Here is a 20,697-nt window from a genome sequence, read left to right as displayed (position 1 = left end):
TTCGTTGCCTATTGCCTTTTTCCCCTCTCCCTTGCTTCCCTATCCTTTATTGTTCTGACTGGTGTTTTGTGAGAGATTTGAATGTATTTTTGGCAAACATTTGCACATGATCCTAACAGTAGGAAATTCTAATAGTAGAAAAAAGAAAAGGTAAAGATGACTAGAGAACAGATGAGCAAAATGGAGAATAATGGCAGGGCTTAAAGACTGAAACATAAAGCATGCAAGAACAAACTCTTGGGTGTTAGGATCTTTCTGAGGGCTCTACCCATGACCTGCAGGCTTTGGGGCACACACTTCTGTTAGGACTAAAGTCCTGTATTCAGCTTATTCTGTCTACCCCCAGTTGTCAATTAAAAAAAAAAAAGTTTAGAATTTTGGCCATAATTTAAAAACATTAATTTTTAGGTTAAAATCTAATATTGAGGGCTTCCCTGGTGGTGCAGTGGTTAAGAATCCACCTGCCAATGCAGGGGTCACGGGTTTGAGCCCTGGTCCAGGAAGATCCCACATGCCCTGGAGCAATTAAGCCCGTGTGCCACAGCTACTGAGCCTGTGCTCTAGAGCCATGAGCTACAACTACTGAGCCCGCGAGCCACAACTACTGAAGCCAGCACGCCTAGAGCCCGTGCTCTGCAACAAGAGAAGCCACCGCAATGAGGAGCCCGCACACCGCAACGAAGAGTAGCCCCCACTCGCCGCAACTAGAGAAAGCCCGCGCGCAGCAACAAAGACCCAACATAGCCAAAAATAAATAAATAAAATAAATAAATTTATTAAAAAAATTTTTTTGATTTTCCAAACTCTAGTCAATATTTCCTTCAGGGTTGTTCCTCTACTATTGCTCTTCCTCTCTTTTTTTTAAATAGGGGGAAAATTTTTTAATGGTAGCCACCAACACACACTCAAAAAGACTTCATGAAAGTAAGGAAAGTCATAAACTATGGTGTTGGATGATGGTCCATTAAGACGGCATGGTACTATAATTAATAAGTAGATAAATAATCACCATTCCCTTACCCACTGCCCTCTAATCACCTCTGACCTACCTCCAAAATCTAATTTTGGATTTCCGAAACTTTTAAGTTTACATATTACATTGTACTCAGCAGACTACTAAATTATATAGGTTCACCAAAATGTCATTTGGAGTGACTCCACAAAAAGGTAAACTGCACATATATTAAAAATGTAAACTTGAAATATTCAAAGAAATCTACACATAAATCACCAGCAATTTCCATAGTAAAGTATGACAAATTAAAGATTCTGCACTGAAATGTGTAAAATGCGTATGCAATTAAAACTGGTAAGATTTTTTAAAGAATAAAGTTAAAAATATATCTTATTAAAGCATGGGAAATTCTTTCATTGCTATTCTATGAGTTAATGTGTATCTATATAAAACTGATTTTTAGTAAGTGCTATCAATTCTATACTCACTTTAATATAGTTATAATCACTTTGTTGACTGGCTACGGATTTCTATATCTTAAATATATATTCTCTAAATGTGAATTATAAAAACACAAATATCAACAGATTTATCTTAAAAACTATAAAAATTTCAACATGTAACAGCTGCAAGACCACAAAAGCTATTTAAAAGTCCACATACTTTGAAACATTACCCAGGTCCTAATCAGTTTCTCTTGCATTTGAATAAGCTTGAAGTGTCACTTGTATAAGATGGTTTCATACCATTAATAAATTAGATATAGCAATTCATGAATCTCCCAAATGGTAAAAAGCCCGAGACCATTCACTCCTTTTTCTCTTAAAGCTCTAAGAAACCACTGCTGCTTATCATTGCAAATGTAAAAAAAATAGATTAATTCAGTAAAGTTACTACATGTTGTCGTTCTAAAGAAATTTTCCAAATAGGGAATATTTATTTATTAAGAGTCAAAAACAATCAGTTAAAACCTTTTAAGAAAATGAACTTCCGAATCAGTTTAAAATTGCTTTCCTGAAACTGCACAAGCCTAAAATAACTGCTGCTCCACGTACAGATCAGATGCAGTGCGTGGCTGTTTTCTGTCATGTGGTAACAAGCTGTTCTGGTGCAAGATAAAAAATCGACTTAACTCTGAGAACAGCTTTAATTATATTAACTCTTTATTGTGCTGTGATATAAATATGGAATCACTTGTTCAAATGGAAACGAACATATGCTGTCAGGGCATATGTTTTTAAAGAGTAAGTCATTTAGGGTCAGTAAATAACCTCATTTTAGTAAAAATACACTTCAATTTACACAAATCTCACACAGGACCTCCTTGCCCACACTTCCCATGCGGGCCTGCTGTGTGTGTTTTCTCCACTAGTGTGTAAAGAGGAGAAAGGGAAGGAGAGGCTTCATCAGGGAACAGTTCCTGCCTACTTGCTCACCAGCAGCAGTAGTAAACTCTCCCCCAAGTTTGTTTTCTGCTTCAGGGTCAAAGAGTAAGGAAGGAGGCTCTTTTTTTTCAGGAAGCAGTGAGGTGCTGCACTTCAGGGTTAGGTTCCAGAGTCAAGCAGATGGGGTGGCTCATGGGTCCACAACTTACCAGCCATTTAACCCATAAAAGTTACTCAATCCTTCTAAGTCTCACTTTTCCAGATACTTTATGTAGAACCTTCAGTGCAAGGCCTGGCACACTATAAATAATCAAAACATATTGATTTCATCAGAAAACCAAGAAGAGAAGCCCAGGTTGGCAGCAGGAAGCTACAGCACAGGAGGAAAGTGCCCGGGAACTGGAGGGAAAGAAGCGATGCCTGAGACAAACCCCTCAAGGACCACGCAGGCAGGACCCTCTGGGTGCCACAGCTCTTCCGATCGTCTCTATCCTATCCCCATATGTCATTTCTAAGCCCTTTGTCTGCCTTGTCCCACTCCTATCTTCAACTCCTACCTACCTAACGCCAGTCCCAGTCACGGCTTAGAGGAGAGACGGAATGCCACTCCTATTCCCTGGGTAGGTGGCAGGAAGTCTCTTAATCTTCCCTGGGTGGTAAAAACATATCCTCAAGGTAAAACTCTACATGCATTTTCCCCTAGAAACACTACTGTAAACAGTGGTTAAAATCTACAGTAAGGGACTTCCCTGGTGGTCCAGTGGTAAAGAATCTGCCTTCCAATGCAGGGGACACAGGTTCGATCCCTGGTCGGGGAACTAAGGTCCCACATGACGCGGGTTAACTAAGTCCAAGCGCCACAACTACTGAACTTGCGCGCCTCAAGCAGAGAGCCTGCATGCCACAAACTACAGAGCCTACATGCTCTGGAACCCTCACGCCACAACTAGAGAGAAGCCCGTGCGCTGCAAGGAAAGATCCCACATGCCTAAACGAAGATCCGGCATGCTGCAACTAAGACCCGAAGCAGCCAAAAATAAATTTTTTAAAAGTTAAAAAAAAATAATAGAAGTATCATAAATAATTTTTTGTAAAAAGCCTACAGTAATGTAGACCCTTATTAGGTACACAATGGGTTAAAAAGGCATCTATGGGCTGATTTTAAGGGCCAATAGTTACCATGTACAAGAAATTTCATTCACATTATAACCTGTCTTTTAAACAAGCTCTGAGTAACTCTGGGACAAACTGTTGGTAAGCTGAAGACACTCAGTAAGTATCATTACAGACAGTAAAGATCACATCCACACATTAAAATTTTTTCACACAAAAAGTACAAATACTTACTGTAATTTTTATAGCTTTGTTCAACACATTTACCCATTCTACTAGGTCCTGCTGATCATTGGCTTGTAGGAAATATTTCCTCATCCCTGCATTCATAACTGTTGAGAGACAGAACAAACTACAACATATGAAATTTTGCACTTGTTACCTCAAAATTTATGTCTGCAGCAGCTGAAAAACCTTGCAAGCTTCAGTATTGTGACTCTCGAATTTGACAAAATGTTAGACCATATGTGATACTTCTTTTATCACTCAATAACATAGGTAAAACTCTCATTTTTAATGGCCACGTTTTTCAGTAAATGTAAAAATACCACAATTTATTTAGCCAATCCTCTGTCGATGGACATTTAGGCTATTTCTGATTTTTGAAACTATATAAAATATCCCAATGAAACATATACATATACTTCTCCACACTTGGGATAGCATTAGCATAGGATAAATTTCTTAACATAGGCTTACTGGGTCAAAGAAAATTCACATTTAACATTTTTATAGATATTAGTAAATTGTCTTCTCCAAAGGCTGAATCCATTTACACTCCTACCAATAGTGTATCCAAAGGCCTATCTTGTCTAATAGTCCTCACCAGTACCTCTTGTTTTCAGCCCCAAGGCTCTGTGACATTATTTCCTAGACTTCCTCGCCAGCACGGGCCATGTTCTGCCGATGGGAGCTCCTGGCGGGAGCCTGGAAGGTGGGAGGGAGGTGGCGGAGGGGACTCCCATGCAGAGTCCTGCTCTTGCTGGTCTCCCTCCAGCAGCAGCCAACACACAACGGCCACTGCTCCAGGCTCTTCTGCCGCTCCCTCCCTCCATCAGCCTTGCAGTCCCCTCAGAAAGTCCTAGGTTCTGGTAAGACCATCTCCTCCCTTTCCTCTCTCCAGCCCTGGGGATGGTAGCTGCTTCATGCAGGTTCTAATTTGTGGGTTACTTCAGCATTCCCTTTGTGCTCCTTCAGCCTTTCAACATCTGGTTATCCAATTCCCTGTAACAAATGCCCTGGGTTTGAAATGCCAAGTGTGGTGTGTTTTCCTGACTCTCTGTCAACCTAACTGGTGAAAAATTATACCTTGTTTAAATATGAATTTCTTTGATTAATGAGACAATTAGCTTTATATGTTTATTGGCCACCTGCATCTGTTTTGTGAGCTGTTTATTTTCTTTATCCATATTTCTCCCGAGTTGTTGATTTTTTTTTACTGATTTATAAGCACTTTTGTATTAATCCTTTGTTTTATCTCAAGTACTTTTCCCAGTCTATCATTTGTCTTTTCACTTAGTTCATGGTATCTCTGATCAATCAGAACCAGTCTATCAATCTTCTTCTTTTCCTTTTCCTTTAATGATTCTAGCTTTCACATCATATTAAGAAAGTCTCTCCAACTCAAGATTATAAAAATAAACAGCTTTATTTTTCCAGCACTTATGCATTTTCTTTATGTTTATAATCTTAACACATTTGGAACTTTTTATGCAATTTAATTTACATACACCCCTTTAGTGACTACCGACTTCTAAAAAGCAAAGCACACCTGCATATAGTTGCTGACAAACTACTAGTCAATGTTCAAATTAAAGCTTATTAATTATACATCACACGATTTATTTTTAAAAACAAACATTATTCTAGGAGATAAGGCATCTGAATAGCTACAGTGTTGCAATTTTTTTTTTGTAAATATACAAATAACTTCCAAAAGTCTCCATCAAAATTTTAAATGGTATACTAACAGCTGAATGTGACTAAGGGAAGCGGGTAATGAAAACCCTCAAGGGAAAAAAGCTTATTTCTCAAATACACAAGATTATGAAATTGAGACTGAGACCAAGACACTAAACAAGAGCTTTCTTGTATTGATATGAGAGTCTTATCTTGTGAAGTGCTATAAAACAATTAGTTTGGACCTAAAGAAATTTAACACACTATAAATCTGTTCTTTTATACCTTACTAGAGATTGGAGAAATTATAAATGCCATAAATATAAATTAAGATAAATTAGTAACTCACTAGGCTATTATATATGTCAGTATATAGCTTCTGTTTTTAATTTCTAACAATCAGTAAAGCATCCTTTCACAACCTTTTTCCAGCTCTGGCTAAAGCTGAGCTCTCCTCATAACAGCTATTTTCCCCCTCAATGTTGTTTTGGCAGCTACCTAAAACATCTCAAGAGTTTAAAAATCTAAGCTCTTGGTAATACACTACACCTGCTATAAAGTGCTTAATACACATATTTTTGAATAAATAACATTTATATAAGGATCTCTTTGAAGGGAAAGAAGAGAGGCAAATACACCTCTAAAAAGACTCTCAGCACACTTTGCAGTCTCAATAAAAAATCATGTGATTTAAGCATTATTTAATGGCAGGAAAAGGCACAGCGATATGACAGGGGGGAGAATCAGAGCCTGGAGTTGGCAGACCTGACTAGCTCATGCACTTACTAGCAATACCATCTTATAAAATGTATTTAATCTCTGACTCTTGTTTTCCTCATCTATGAAGTGGAATGCCACCCATCCCTGCCTTGGGGGGTGGAGGTGATCTGTGTAAAGAAACGAGCACAGTGCCTGGGATAGAACAGATATTCTTGTTCACCATCTTCATCACCTTCATCATCTTCATCATCACCATCATCATCACTTGGAGGTTTCCAAGTAAAGAAGTATTGTGGGAAATGTAAAGCAAATTACAAAAAACTTATATTAGCAATGCTGGGGGAACAGTGGACAGGGAAAGGAAGGAAAAAACTTTTAATAATAATAATAATAATAAACTGTATGAAACCTGTAAGTTTCCATGCTTTTAAAGCAAGGGTTTCATTGTGTATAATGAATGCATAGCAGAGGCTTATGTGCTTACTATCTTTTCACTTAAGTACTCCCTTATTTCATTTCAAGTCTTTACCATCAAAGTGAATGTACCAAATGGATAAAACCTGAAGCATAAACATTAGCTTGACTCCAAACAAAAATCATTTCACAACCTAGGATCAACTGGTTACGGTTCAAATATGGTTATGGATCAAACGGTTATGAGACATTTTATTATATTTCTTTGCCAATTTTCTCCCGTTTTCTCTATCTCCACTCTTTCTCCATCCTTTCCTTCTCTATTAGTCAGACGTTGGCTTTCTTAATGGAAACTCTAATTTTCTTATTTCTCTCCTACTATCTATCTTTGTTTTATTTTTAGCTTTCTTTGACTTCTTCTTCGGAGTTTTGCATTGTCTCATGTTCTTTTTCCTATGTGACAGTTCTTTCTTCTCAAATGTCACGCAATCCTGGACTGGCCAAGACCAGGATTGCATTTTGGTACCATATTTAAAAACAAGGTAACAAAAAACGGATTGGAAGCTCTCTTGAATATATGTAGGGTTTCTGACTGGTGGGCTTTGCTGTACAGCAAGCTCCTCTGGTAGAAATGCCCAGCTGTCAGTACCTATGGCTCTCTTCTCTGGGGTGTTCAGATTCTTGCCCCACCTCCACCTGGCTGCCTGGTGCTCTGGGCCTGGACACAGGAAAGAGTTGCATTCAGTGTGCAGACTTTTTCATTTAATCCTCCCATTTTCTGTTTCATGCCTCATCCCCCCACTTCTCTGAGACTACTGTCCCCATGCACACAGACTCACTGATTCTATTTCTGGAGATACTACACATGCCATTCCTCGCTGGGATGGGGGAAGGGTGGCTGCCTGCCGGAGCCAGATGGAGGTAGGGACTAGAGGTTGTTTCTATGTAGACATGCAAACAAAGTCCCTGTGTTGGGTACCTCCTCCCTGTTGCCTCCCCAGACCAGAGCCAACACCTAGTCTATCCAGAGCTGGCGTGGGGGCAGGACATGGAAATAGCTACCTTCCACTGGTCTCTTCTACTCTGTCAAGTCATTTATTCCTCCTCCATCCACTTTCCATCTTTATACACTGTGGATTACAGAAATCTGCTAGCTTCAGCAAAGATGGTTTGGATGTTTCTTGTTCTCACTGTTTGGGGGCAATCTGAGAGGAAACAGGGAAGGAAAGTCTTTATGTTGCCATTTTGAATGGAAGCTGTAGTTCCATTTTAGAAGCCAGTGCCTCTCTCTGAAGGCAAACATTTTATGAATCTTTACTCCCTCTAATAGTAAAGGACCAATAAACTGCTGGCAGACCAATAAATAACTGTTAATCTCTGATTTCAACTAAAATCACTCATTCTAAATACCCCAATAACTGAATAGCAAATCTTTTACTGTATATTGCTAGCCCTTCAAACTGTATGTTTGAGATTTTACATTAAAGACCTGTCAAGAGTATGCACATGATACACTCTAAAATATAAAGTTCTCTATCACTTGACTTGCCCCAGTAGCCTTCCATTCAACAAGGTTCTGAGGCATTTTCCTATTTAGCAACCAAAAATTATAAATTTGTAATAAATACATGACTTTTTATTAGTTTCTTAGTGGCAATAAAAGCATTATAGAGGATTTTCTGAACAGCTATACTACATCTTGCTGATATCACATTTTCTTACTGGATATATATGATTGCCATCAGATGCTATCCCTAACATACTGCCTACAGAAGAAACCTGCTCTTTTCAAGCAAAAGAAAACAAAGAAATTTAACACCAATTCTACCCCAAGAAGTATCTTTTTTACTTTAATGTAAAATAGTCCCTATTGATGTCAGCTGGAAACTCCTAATTTTCATCCCTTTCATCACTAATGTCCACTAACATACGCTCTAACAGCATATCGATCCTCCCAGCTTCAAGTACACCCACTATTTTAACAGATTCTAAAGTTTTCCATTCTTGATCTTCAAGCTCCATCTAGTCCTCAATTACTGTCACCAGAATATTTCCATTTGGACGTTTCCCCACCGTTCAAACTCCTTACCGAACATTTCACCCTATCTAATCTGCTCTCCTGGATCCCTCATTTCTTTCCTTGAAGCAAACCTACTGGACACCTCTCTCTTCCCTTCAACTCCCACATAGCCAGTCACCGAGTCTTTGTGCTTTTCCTTTTGATGTTCTTCATACCTCCTCTTTCCCCCTAATTCAGGATCTATGTTAGGAACAGCAGTTCAAAAGCCACTTAACTAATGTACTTGCATCAAGCTCTCCAATCCATAAGAAAAAAAAAAAACTTCCTTCACCTTATATCTACTTTCCAGATGCTCTCTAATTTCTCTTCTCTCGTTTTCCAGAAAATAAAAGAAACAAACAAGAAAAATCACTTGTCGGGCTTCCCTGGTGGCGCAGTGGTTGAGAGTCCGCCTGCTGATGCAGGGGACACGGGTTTGTGCCCCGGTCCAGGAAGATCCCACATGCCACGGAGCGGCTGGGCCCGTGAGCCATGGCTGCTGAGCCTGCGCGTCCGGAGCCTGTGCTCCGCAGCGGGAGAGGCCACAACAGTGAGAGGCCTGCGTACCGCAAAAAAAAAAAAAAAAAAAAAATCGCTTGTCAACACATTACACCCTGGCTCCTCTCTTTTTACTTTTCAGTCTCTCACCATTCTCTCCAGCTATACTGAGTGTTCAGTTCTCTGCACACACCTTGTTCTTCTCCGCTACACGCCTCTGTCCTCCCATCTTTTCTCCCCAGTGATAAAGGATGATCAGGTTAGTCTCATCCAGTGTGGCTCCCTTCACTCCCAAGATGTCCAAAAAGGATCTGAAGCTCTTCCTTGAATAGACTGTACATTGCTTTATCTACCGCCTGTGATAAATGCAACGATAACTCCCTGGTACGGTATCTGCCTGTGACACAGCCAGCCCGTGAGATTCTTAAGGGCGGCAATTGCTTCTTACTACTCTCATAGTCCCATGGCAAGCACAGTGCGTACACCGGACATTCATTTCATGTTCACTGAGCACTTAATCCAATACCCTCAACTACCCTTGCTCCCAAACCGTAAACTTCTCATTACCCATAAGCTGCAAACTAAATCCTTTCTGTTATTTAAGTATTGAATATCAAATAATATCGGGTAGAGCGTTTAAAATTAATCTCGCTGGACGTGATCACTATAAATGTCTAGATAATGATTACACATGGGCTGAGTGGGAGGAGGTTGTGACTGGGATGGGACACAGGAAAGAGGCTTCAGGGGTTGGGGAGCAGTTTTATTTCTTCACCAGATGATAGCTTCAAGGGAATTTGCCTTAGAATAATTCATTACCCTGTAAGATTGTGTTGTGTGGTTTTCTGTGACTGTTTTTTCTTACAGTATGATGAAATGATATTAGCCTAACTTAAAATAACTAACGTATAAAATATGGCTACTCACCAAAACAGAACTCAGCCTTTGGCCTTAGCTTAGTTGCATCGCTAACCTAACAAGAAAGAGAGATGAATCACTCACTTCTTCATGTGCTACTATAATCAACCTTAAACACTACGTGAATTCCACATGTATGATTTCCCAGTAATCATACACATTTAGCACACAGATCTAAAATTAAACTTTAAGGCAACTGTAAAAGAACCGTAAATTAAATTTAGAATATGGGTCCCAACTTTAAGATGTTTAAAACAAATGATACTTCCATGCTCTCTTTGAACAAAATTGTTTTTTCTTCAAAGGAAGTGCAAAGAAATTGAAAATAAACCATTAAGTTTTATGTCACACATACACATATTTTTGGTTTAATGTAGTTTCCAAAATACCCTCAATGAATACTCCACAGAAACTATGAATTCTTGCCAAATTGCATATTTCTAAATTAGCTGTGAACTGCATGAGGAAATGGTGGTGGGTAAGGGAGAGATTGTATATTTAATAAAGTCCAAAAATCCAGAAGGCATTAACCTGCAATGAGGAAATCAAAATGGCACTGGATTCCCACTTGTACATTAAAATACTCTAGGATAATGGGCCCCTCCTTTACTAAAAGCAGCACATGGTTCCGTTTAGAAGGTGAAGCAACTAGTTGCACCTGGTTGCTGCTAGCCCTTTAAATAAAGTAGCTCACATGGAAGCCCATTCATGCCTGTTGCCATGCTGTTGCCCAGTGTTAGAACTTACAACTGTAGCATCTGTTCTGTACCTTCAGAAGGAATTCTAAGTCTGGGGTTCCTGACTGATCTCAACTACAAATTGAGCACTGAGTCACAATGAAATTTGTTCCAGGAATAAATTCTGAGGAAAAAGTGGCATGTCTAAAGTAGAGTACAAGGTGTACAATTCAAACTTCAGTAAGCTATGGGACAGAGATGAAACCTAACAGAACTACACAGGGAAGGTTATATTTTAAAAAGGAAGCAATGGAGGAGGGGAATGCAGCCGGCCAGTCAGTCTGCCTGCTTTGCTGAGTTAATACCTTAATTTTTAAAAAGACCAGGCAACAAGCAATTGAAAAGATACAGGCACATGGGCAATTTCTACCTCAAATGCCTGTTCCAAGAAAACAGGCCTTTCCACATCACTTCATTAAGAGTCAAAGGTCCCTGGCAGCGTATTTACATTGTAGTATACCTTTACTGTAGGCAATCAAGTAAAGGGGAGGGGGGGGCCAGAATTATCTACAATTTATTCTACAATGGAATTCTACACTTGCTTCCTAATGATAGTCTCTATAGAATTTAAGCTGTAAGATACCCTGAAGTATTACTAAATGTCTTAAATTAACAGGAACACTTGAGATATACTTCAACAATATTTGTCTTTTGCAAATTTACATAATATGGCTTTAACATAAAATGGTTCCCTTTAAATATGTAATTTTTTTGGTCAATGAGAATGAATAGCTCTATTATGATGCTGATAACAGCTTTTTAAAATCAAAATATCTTTCTTTTAAATAGAGGCACACTTGTAAATTGTTCTTCTGTTGAAGACCTTTGCTAACAAATCTCAGTGTATGCATAATAGTATGTATACATATTAATCATACTGAGTTGCTACTTTTCATATCTCATTTAAGTCATCATCAAGCTTATTACTTTGTGTAAAACAAAACTAGTTCCTCAGCATCTCTCTATCTCAGTTCCCAAAACACTAAGAAAAGACAATAAGAGGGAAAAAACTACCTAATACCAAATCTAAATTTCTGAAAAGAAAAGAAAAACAGTATTGCAAAAATTCCAGAAAAATCAACAAACAAGAAAACAAGTTAGTAGAGACAAAGTCAAATGAGGGAAAAAAACCCATCTTTTATCATGAAGATGGTTCATATTTTCCTCAAAGTAAAACATAAAGGAACAAAGGTAATGAGATTAAAAATTACAGTTTAAATAAATAAATACAGACTTAGAAAAATCTTCTCCAGATTTCCCAAAGACAGAACCTAATTGTTAACATACGAATCTCCCCTTCTGACGTTCACATACCTGATCATAAAAGTTAATGTTAACTTTTCAATTTGCCACATCCTGTAATTTAACTCCATATTCTTCCTAATTTTATCAAAGAACTTCCTAAACATAGTAATCAGGTACTGTTTTCAATGTAATATGAACCAGAACATCATCTTAAATGGCAAAGAGAGGAGATGGCTCCTTTTATTCACACTCTCATTCTAAGGGATTTTAATTCATGCATGAATGTAAGACAATACAGAGAGACTACCTTTGAAATGTAGGTAAGTTTAATGGCTCCAACACGTGATGATCCAGAAGGCAGGTTCTATAAACAGATTATTAGTATATAATTATTATCCAACATTACAAATTTATTTCATATAAAATGTTCTACACACACCAAAAAAAGTTAAGAAATCAGATTTTTTTAAATGTCACACTTTACAAATTAACTTTCCAGTTCAAGTATTTACTAAGTCTGAAATCAAGTGGACAACATGGATAACAAAACTGAACTCTAGTCTGCTCCACCACAATGCATTTTATAACTAAAAGGCTATTTTGTTAGCACTGTATCTAAACTTTTCTTTTTCATAAACAAGATCAGATTTTACTCCAGAAAGCAATGGGGAAAAATATTTAGACATAAAACAAACACAAATGTAAGAAATTTCAAAAGAGTATACATGTAATTTTGTTTTATTAAAATTTTTAAATCAAATATATCTCTTGGGGCTTCCCTGGTGGCGCAGTGGTTGGGAGTCCGCCTGCCGATGCGGGGGACGCGGGTTCGTGCCCCGGTCCGGGAGGATCCCGCATGCCGCGGAGCGGCTGGGTCCGTGAGCCAATGCCGCTGAGCCTGTGCGTCTGGAGCCTGTGCTCCGCGACGGGAGAGGCCGCAACGGTGAGAGGCCCGCGTACCGCAAAAAAAAAAAAAAAAAAAAAAACTCTTGAAAAAGACTGAATTTTCCCTCATTTAAATTATATTAGTATTTATTACACCATAACTAATCTACATTTATACCATTTTTCCAAAAAATTATTGATACTTTTAAAACCATATTCAGGGAATGTATATATTGGCACTTTCATAAAAACTATTTTTATTCTTCCCTTAACAAGTTTAAGATGTAGTTTGTGTCTTAAAAGAGCTAAGGGTAAATTAAGAAGAAGGAGAATCATTTCATGCTGAGGCTATCAGGAAAGACTCAGTGAAAGAATGAAGGGCTTTTAAGCTGTACTTTATTAAAGAAAAATTCTGAAACACAAAAAGCAGGAGACAGAATATTCCAGGCAGAGAAAACAGATGAGCTACAGCAAGCAGATGAGGATGTCCAGAGGCTCTCTACTGAAATGGGAAAAAGGCTGTGTTGGGCCGTAATATAGTCGTATAGGGCTGAAGAAAGAAACAGCAGTTTAGGAACTTGAACTAAGAACCTAATTATACAGGACCTAAATAAGAAACAAACTAGCAAGGAATTTATACTGTTAAGAATTTGAAAACATTAAAGAAGGCTTTGTGAGCAGTTCTGTAATCAAACTGTGTTTTAATTAATATATCTTATAACAAACTGGATGGATTATATAAAGGGGGAAGATGAAGGTGGGAAAATCAGATAAAAGAATCTGGAAAAAAGTAATAAACATAAAGACTGACAGATTTCAAAAGTAAAAGTAAAACAATCTTGATTTTGAATGTTTCCTCCACTGTAGATTAAGAATCAACCTTTTGGGACCTTCAAGATGGCAGAGGAGTAAGACATGGAGATCACCTTCCTCCCCACAAATACATCAAAAATACATCTACAGGTGGTACAACTCCTACAGAACACCAACTGAATGCTAGCAGAAGACCTCAGACTTCCCAAAATGCAAGAAACTCCCCACGTACCTGGGTAGGGTAAAAGAAAAAAGAAAAAACAGAGACAAAAGAATAGGGATGGGACCTGTACCTCTGGGAGGGAGCTGTGAAGGAGGAAAAGTTTCCACACACTAGGAAGCCCCTTCACTGGCAGAGATGGGGGTGGGAGGGGGGGTGGGCAGGGGGGAAGCTTCAGAGCCATGGAGGAGAGCACAGCAACAGGGGTGCAGAGGGCAAAGCGGAAAGATTCCCGCACAGAGAGGATCGGTGCCAACCAGCACTCACCAGCCGGAGAGGCTTGTGTGCTCACCTGCCGGGGCAGGTCAGGGCTGGGAGCTGAGGCTCGGGCTTCGGAGGTCAGATCCCAGAGACAGGACTGGGGTTGGCTGCGTGAACACAGCCTGAAGCGGGCTGCGCCACAGCTAGCTGGGAGGGAGTCCGGGAAAAAGTCTGTACCTGCCTAAGAGGCAAGAGACCATTGTTTCAGGGTGTGTGAGGAGAGGGGAATCCTTCCCTGTCTGCCCACAGAAGGCAGAGCACTGCCTTAATGAGCTCCAGAGACAGGCGCAAGCCACAGCTATCAGCTCAGACCCCAGAGATGGGCGTGAAACACTAATGCTGCTGCTGCAGCCCCAGGAACCCTGTGTGTGAGCACAGGTCACTATCCACACCCGTGCTCAGGAGCCTTTGCAGCCCGCCACTGCCAGGGTCCCACGATCCAGGGACAACTTCCCTGGGAGAACACACAGCACGCCTCAGGCTGTTGCAGTGTCACGCCAGCCTCTGCCGCTGCAGGTTCCTCCCACAGGTTCCTCCCACGTTCCAACTCTAACTACCGTACCCCTCCCACCCCCTAGCTTGAATGAGCCAGAGCTCCCTAATCAGCTGCTGCTTTAACCCCGTCCTGTCTGGGTAGGAACAGAAGGCTGAGGGCAACCTACATGCAGAGGTGAGGACAAAACCAAAGCTGAACCCCAGAAGCTGTGCAAAGAATGAAGAGAAAGGGAAATCTCTCCCAGCAGCCTCAGGAGCAGCGGATTAAATCCCCACAATCAACCTGAGGTACCCTGCATCTGTGGAATACCTGAATAGACAACAAATCAAGCCAAAATTGAGGCGGTGGACTTTAGAAGCAACTGAAGACTTGGGGTTTGCTGTCTACGACTGACATGTCTCTGATCTTTATGTTTATCTTAGTATAGTTTTTAGTGCTTGTTATCATTGGTGGATTTGTTTATTGGTTTGGTTGCTCTCTTTTTTTTATTACTTTTTTATTTTAATAATATTTTAAAATTATTTTATTCATTTATTTACTTACTTTTTTTTCCCTCCCTTTTCTTCTGAGCCATGTGGCTGACAGACTCTTGGTGCTCCGGCCTGGTGTCAGGCCTGAGCCTCTGAGGCGGGAGAGCCAAGTTCAGGACATTGGACCACCAGAGACCTCCCGGCCCTATGTAATATCAATCAGCAAGAGCTCTCCCAGAGATCTCCATCTCAACACTAAAACCCAGCTCCACCCAATGGCCAGCAAGCTCCAGTGTTGGACGCCCCATGCCAAACTAGCAAGACAGGAATACAACCCACCTATTAGCAGAGAGGCTGCCTAAAATGATACTAAGTTCACAGACACCCCAAAACACACCATTGGACATAGCCCTGCCCACCAGAAAGTCAAGATCCAGCCCCACCCACCAGAACATAGGCACCAGTCTCCTCCACCAGGAAGCCTACACAACCCTGAACCAACCTTACCCACTGGGGGCAGACACTAAAAACAACAGGAACTATGAACCTGCAGCCTACGAAATGGAGCACAGCAAGTTAAGCACAGCAAGTTAAGCAAAATGAGAAGACAGAGAAATATGCAGCAGATGAAGGAGCAAGATAAAAACCCACCAGACCTAACAAATGAAGAAGAAATAGGCAGTCTACCTGAAAAAGAATTCAGAGTAATGATAGTGAAGATGATCCAAATTCTTGGAAACAGAATGGAGAAAATACAAGAAACGTTTACCAAGGACCTAGAAGAACTAAAGAGCAAACAAACAATGATGAACGACACAATTAATGAAATTAAAAATTCTCTAGAAGGAATCAATAGCAGAATAACTGAGGCAGAGAAACAGATAAGTGAACTGGAAGATAAAATAGTGGAAATAACTACAGCAGAGCAGAATAAAGAAAAAAGAATGAAAAAATTGAGGACAATCTCAGAGACTTCTGGAACAACATTAAACGCACCAACATTTGAATTATAGGGGTCCCAGAAGAAGAGAAAAAGAAACGGACTGAGAAAATATTTGAAGACATTATAGTTGAAAACTTCCTTAACATGGGAAAGGAAACAGTCAATGAAGTCCAGGAAGCACAGAGAGTCCCATACAGGATAAATCCAAGGAGAAACACACCAAGACACATATTAATCAAACTATCAAAAATTAAATACAAAGAAAAAATATTAAAAGCAGCAAGGAAAAAGCAACAAATAACATACAAGGGAATCCCCATAAGGTTAACAGCTGATCTTTCAGCAGAAACTCTGCAAGCCAGAAAGGAGTGGCAGGACATATTTAAAGCGATGAAAGGGAAAAAGCTACAACCAAGATTACTCTACCCAGCAAGGACCTCATTCAGATTCGATGGAGAAATTAAAACATTTACAGACAAGCAAAAGTTAAGAGAATTCAGCACCACCAAACCAGCTTTACAACAAATGCTAAAGGAACTTCTCTAGGCGGGAAACACAAGAGAAGGTAAACACCTACAAAAACAAACCCAAAACAATTGAGAAAATGGTAATAGGAACATATATATCGATAATTACCTTAAATGTAAATGGATTAAATGCTCCAACCAAAAGACACAGACTGGCTGAATGGATACAAAAACAAGACCTGTATATATGCTGTCTACAAGAGACCCACTTCAGACCTAGGGACACATACAGACTGAAAGTGAAGGGATGGAAAAAAGTATTCCATGCAAATGGAAATCAAAAGAAAGCTGGAGTAGCAATTCTCATATCAGATAAAATAGACTTTAAAATAAAGACTATTACAAGAGACAAAGAAGGACACTACCTAATGATCAAGGGATCAATCCAAGAAGAAGATATAACAACTGTAAATGTTTATGCACCCAACATAAGAGCACCTCCATACATAAGGCAAATGCTAACAGCCATAAAAGGGGAAATCGACAGTAACACAAGGGTAGGGGACTTTAATACCGCACTTTCACCAATGGACAGATCATCCAAAATGAAAATAAATAAGGAAACACAAGCTTTAAATGACATATTAGATAAGATGGACTTAACTGATATTTATAGGACATTCCATCCAAAAAAAACAGAACACACTTTCTTCTCAAGTGCTCATGGAACACTCTCCAGGATAGACCATATCTTGGGTCACAAATCAAGCCTTGGTAAATTTAAGAGAATTGAAATCGTATCAAATATCTTTTCCGACCACAACGCTATGAGACTAGATATCAATCACAGGGAAAAAACTGTAAAAAATACAAACACATGGAGACTAAACAATACACTACTAAATAACCAAGAGATCATGGAAGAAATCAAAGAGGAAATCAAAAAATACCTAGAAACAAATGACAATGAAAACACGACAACCCAAAACCTATGGGATACAGCAAAAGCGGTTCTAAGAGGGAAGTTTACAGCAATACAATCCTACCTCAAGAAAAAAGAAACATCTCAAATAAACTACCTAACCTTACACCTAAAGCAATTAGAGAAAGAAGAACAAAAAAACCCTAAAGGTAGGAGAAGGAAAGAAATCATAAAGATCAGATCAGAAATAAATGAAAAATATGAAGGAAACAATTGCAAGGATCAATAAAACTAAAAGCTGGTTCTTTGAGAAGATAAACAGAATTGAAACCAGTAGCCAGACTCATCAAGAAAAAAAGAGAGAAGACTCAAATCAACAGAATTAGAAAAGAAAAAGGAGAAGTAACAACTGACGCTGCAGAAATACAAAGAATCATGACAGATTACTACAAACAACTATATGCCCATAAAGCAGACAACCTAGAAGAAATGAACAAATTCTTAGAAAAGCACAACCTTCCGAGACTGAGCCAGGAAGAAATAGAAAATATAAACAGAGCAGTCACAAGCACTGAAATTGAAACTGTGATTAAAAATCTTCTAACAAACAAAAAGCCCAGGACCAAATGGCTTCACAGGCAAATTCCAGCAAACATTTAGAGAGCAGCTAACACCTATCCTTCTCAAACTCTTCCAAAATACAGCAGAGAGAAGAACACTCCCAAACTCACTCTATGAGGCCACCATCACCCTGATACTAAAACCAAAGATGTCACAAAAAAAGAAAACTACAGACCAATATCACTGATGAACATGGATGCAAAAATCCTCAACAAAATACTAGAAAACAGAATCCAACAGCACATTAAAAGGATCATACACCATGATCAAGTGGGGTTTATCCCAGGAATGCAAGGACTCTTCAGTACACGCAAATCAATCAATGTCATAAACCATATTAACAAATTGAAGGAGAAAAACCATATGATCATCTCAATAGATGCAGAGAAAGCTTTCGACAAAATTCAACACCCATTTATGATAAAAACTCTCCAGAAAGTAGGCACAGAGGGAACTTACCTCAACATAATAAAGGCCATATATGACAAACCCACAGCCAACATCATTCTCAATGGTGAAAAACTGAAACCATTTCCTCTAAAATCAGGAACAAGACAATGATGCCCACCCTCACCACTATTATTCAACACAGTTTTGGAAGTTTTAGCCACAGCAATCAGAAAAGAAAAATAAATAAAAGGAATACAAATTGGAAAAGAAGTAAAAGTGTCACTGTCTGCAGATGACGTGATACTATACATAGAGAATCCTAAAGATGCTACCAGAAAACTACTAGAGCAAATCAATGAACTTGGTAAAGTAGCAGGACACAAAATTAATGCACAGAAATCTCTTGCATTCCTATACACTAATGATGAAAAATCTGAAAGAGAAATTAAGGAAACACTCCCATTTACCACTGCAACAAGAAGAAGAAAATACTTAGGAATAAACCTACCTAAGGAGACGAAAGACCTGTATGCAGAAAACTATAAGAAACTGATGAAAGAAATTAAAGATGATACAAACAGATGGAGAGATATACCAAGTTCTTGGACTGGAAGAATCAACACTGTGAAAAAGACTATACTACCCAAAGCAATCTACAGATTCAATGCAATCCCTATCAAACTACCAATGACATTTTTCACAGAACTAGAACAAAAAATCACACAATTTGTATGGAAACACAAAAGACCCCGAATAGCCAAAGCAATCTTGAGAAAGAAAAATGGAGCTGGAGGAATCAGGCTCCCTGACTTCAGACTATACTACAAAGCTACAGTAATCAAGACAGTATGGTACGGGCACAAAAACAGAAATATAGATTAATGGAACAGGATAGAAAGGCCAGAGATAAACCCACACACATATGGTCACCTTATCTTTGATAAAGGAGGCAAGAGTATACAATGGAGAAAAGACAGCCTCTTCAATAAGTGGTGCTGGGAAAACTAGACAGCTACATGTAAAAGAATGAAATTAGAACACTCCCTAACACCATACACAAAAATAAACTCAAAATGGATTAAAGACCTAAATTTAAGGCCAGACACTATAAAACTCTTAGAGGGTAACATAGGCAGAACACTCTATGACATAAACCACAGCAAGATCCTTTTTGACTCAGCTCCTAGAGAAATGGAAATAAAAACAAAAATAAACAAATGGGACCTAATGAAACTTAAAAGCTTTTGCACAGCAAAGGAAACCATAAACAAGACGAAAAGACAATCCTCAGAATGGGAGAATATATTTGCAAATGAAGCAAATGACAAAGGATTAATCTCCAAAATATACAAGCAGCACATGCAGCTCAATATCAAAAAAATCAAACAACCCAATCTAAAAATGGGCAGAAGACCTAAATAGACATTTCTACAAAGAAGATATGCAGATTGCCAACAAACACATGAAAGGATGCTCAACATCACTAATCATTAGAGAAATGCAAATCAAAACTACAATGAGGTATCACCTCACACCGGCAGAACGGCCATTATCAAAAAATCTACAAACAATAAGTGCAGGAGAAGGTGTGGAGAAAAGGGAACCCTCCTCTGGAGCCCATGCACCACAGCTAGAGAGAAGCCCAGATGTGGCAACAAAAGATCCCACATGCCGCATCTAAGACCCCGATGCAGCCACATAAATAAATAAATATTAAAAAAAAAAAATCTGTGGGCTTGTTTTCAGGAATGATTAGGAGGTACCTTTCTCAAACCTCTATAAGCTTAGCAGAAACAGTTAATTCTATGGAAGCCTAGACATTTAAAAGACTTAAGATTCACAAACATGAACTGATTATTGTTTACAGGGACAGGTCTTTTCAAAACCTGTAGTTTCTATGTAAACTACAACTCTATTATGTTCTGCTTTAAACTACAGACTATGTACAAGCTTCCAAATTTAAATCTCCATAAATATGTATATAAAATAAAATTATAAATTTTAATATATACCTTTAAATGGTTGTGTTTTTATATAAAATGTTTTATGTTTAAAGGTTTTTTTAAAAATTTTGGATAAGAAAATGAAATGTTAAAATATCTTCAAGATCTCCTAACCACTACCAATGTGATTTTTTTTCAAACACTGCTATCCTTCCATTCAAAATCATTATTTTTCTTTTAAGTCCTCCATAAGTTTATTATTTGAACTAGCTGAATACAGCTCTAACCCCGTGTGTGAGGAAGAGAAATGAGCAACTATGTCA

The 20,697-nt window shown here is 38.8% G+C and overlaps 1 protein-coding gene across 6 annotated transcripts in view; it reads right to left on the bottom strand.

The window, feature by feature from the left end:
* PLEKHA1 (pleckstrin homology domain containing A1) overlaps positions 1 to 20,697 on the bottom strand; it is a 58,895-nt gene that overhangs the window by 20,382 nt on the left and 17,816 nt on the right. For 4 of the 6 annotated variants that reach the window (XM_032608196.1, XM_032608194.1, XM_032608195.1 and 1 more), the window contains exons 3-5: positions 12,251 to 12,307; positions 9,971 to 10,016; positions 3,688 to 3,785 (exon numbers count right to left, since the gene is read on the bottom strand). In XM_032608196.1, coding sequence (XP_032464087.1) covers positions 3,688 to 3,785; positions 9,971 to 10,016; positions 12,251 to 12,307 — 201 coding nt within the window. Of the gene's footprint in view, positions 1 to 3,687; positions 3,786 to 9,970; positions 10,017 to 12,250; positions 12,308 to 20,697 lie in introns of those variants that run through there. The other 2 variants (XM_032608198.1, XM_032608197.1) reach the window with 2 other exon arrangements.

The sequence above is a fragment of the Phocoena sinus genome, chromosome 16 (assembly GCF_008692025.1).
Source record: "Phocoena sinus isolate mPhoSin1 chromosome 16, mPhoSin1.pri, whole genome shotgun sequence".
Lineage (NCBI taxonomy): Eukaryota > Metazoa > Chordata > Mammalia > Artiodactyla > Phocoenidae > Phocoena > Phocoena sinus.
The sequence above is the reverse complement of the archived record's forward strand: the minus strand, read 5'-3'. Positions and strand labels throughout refer to the sequence as shown.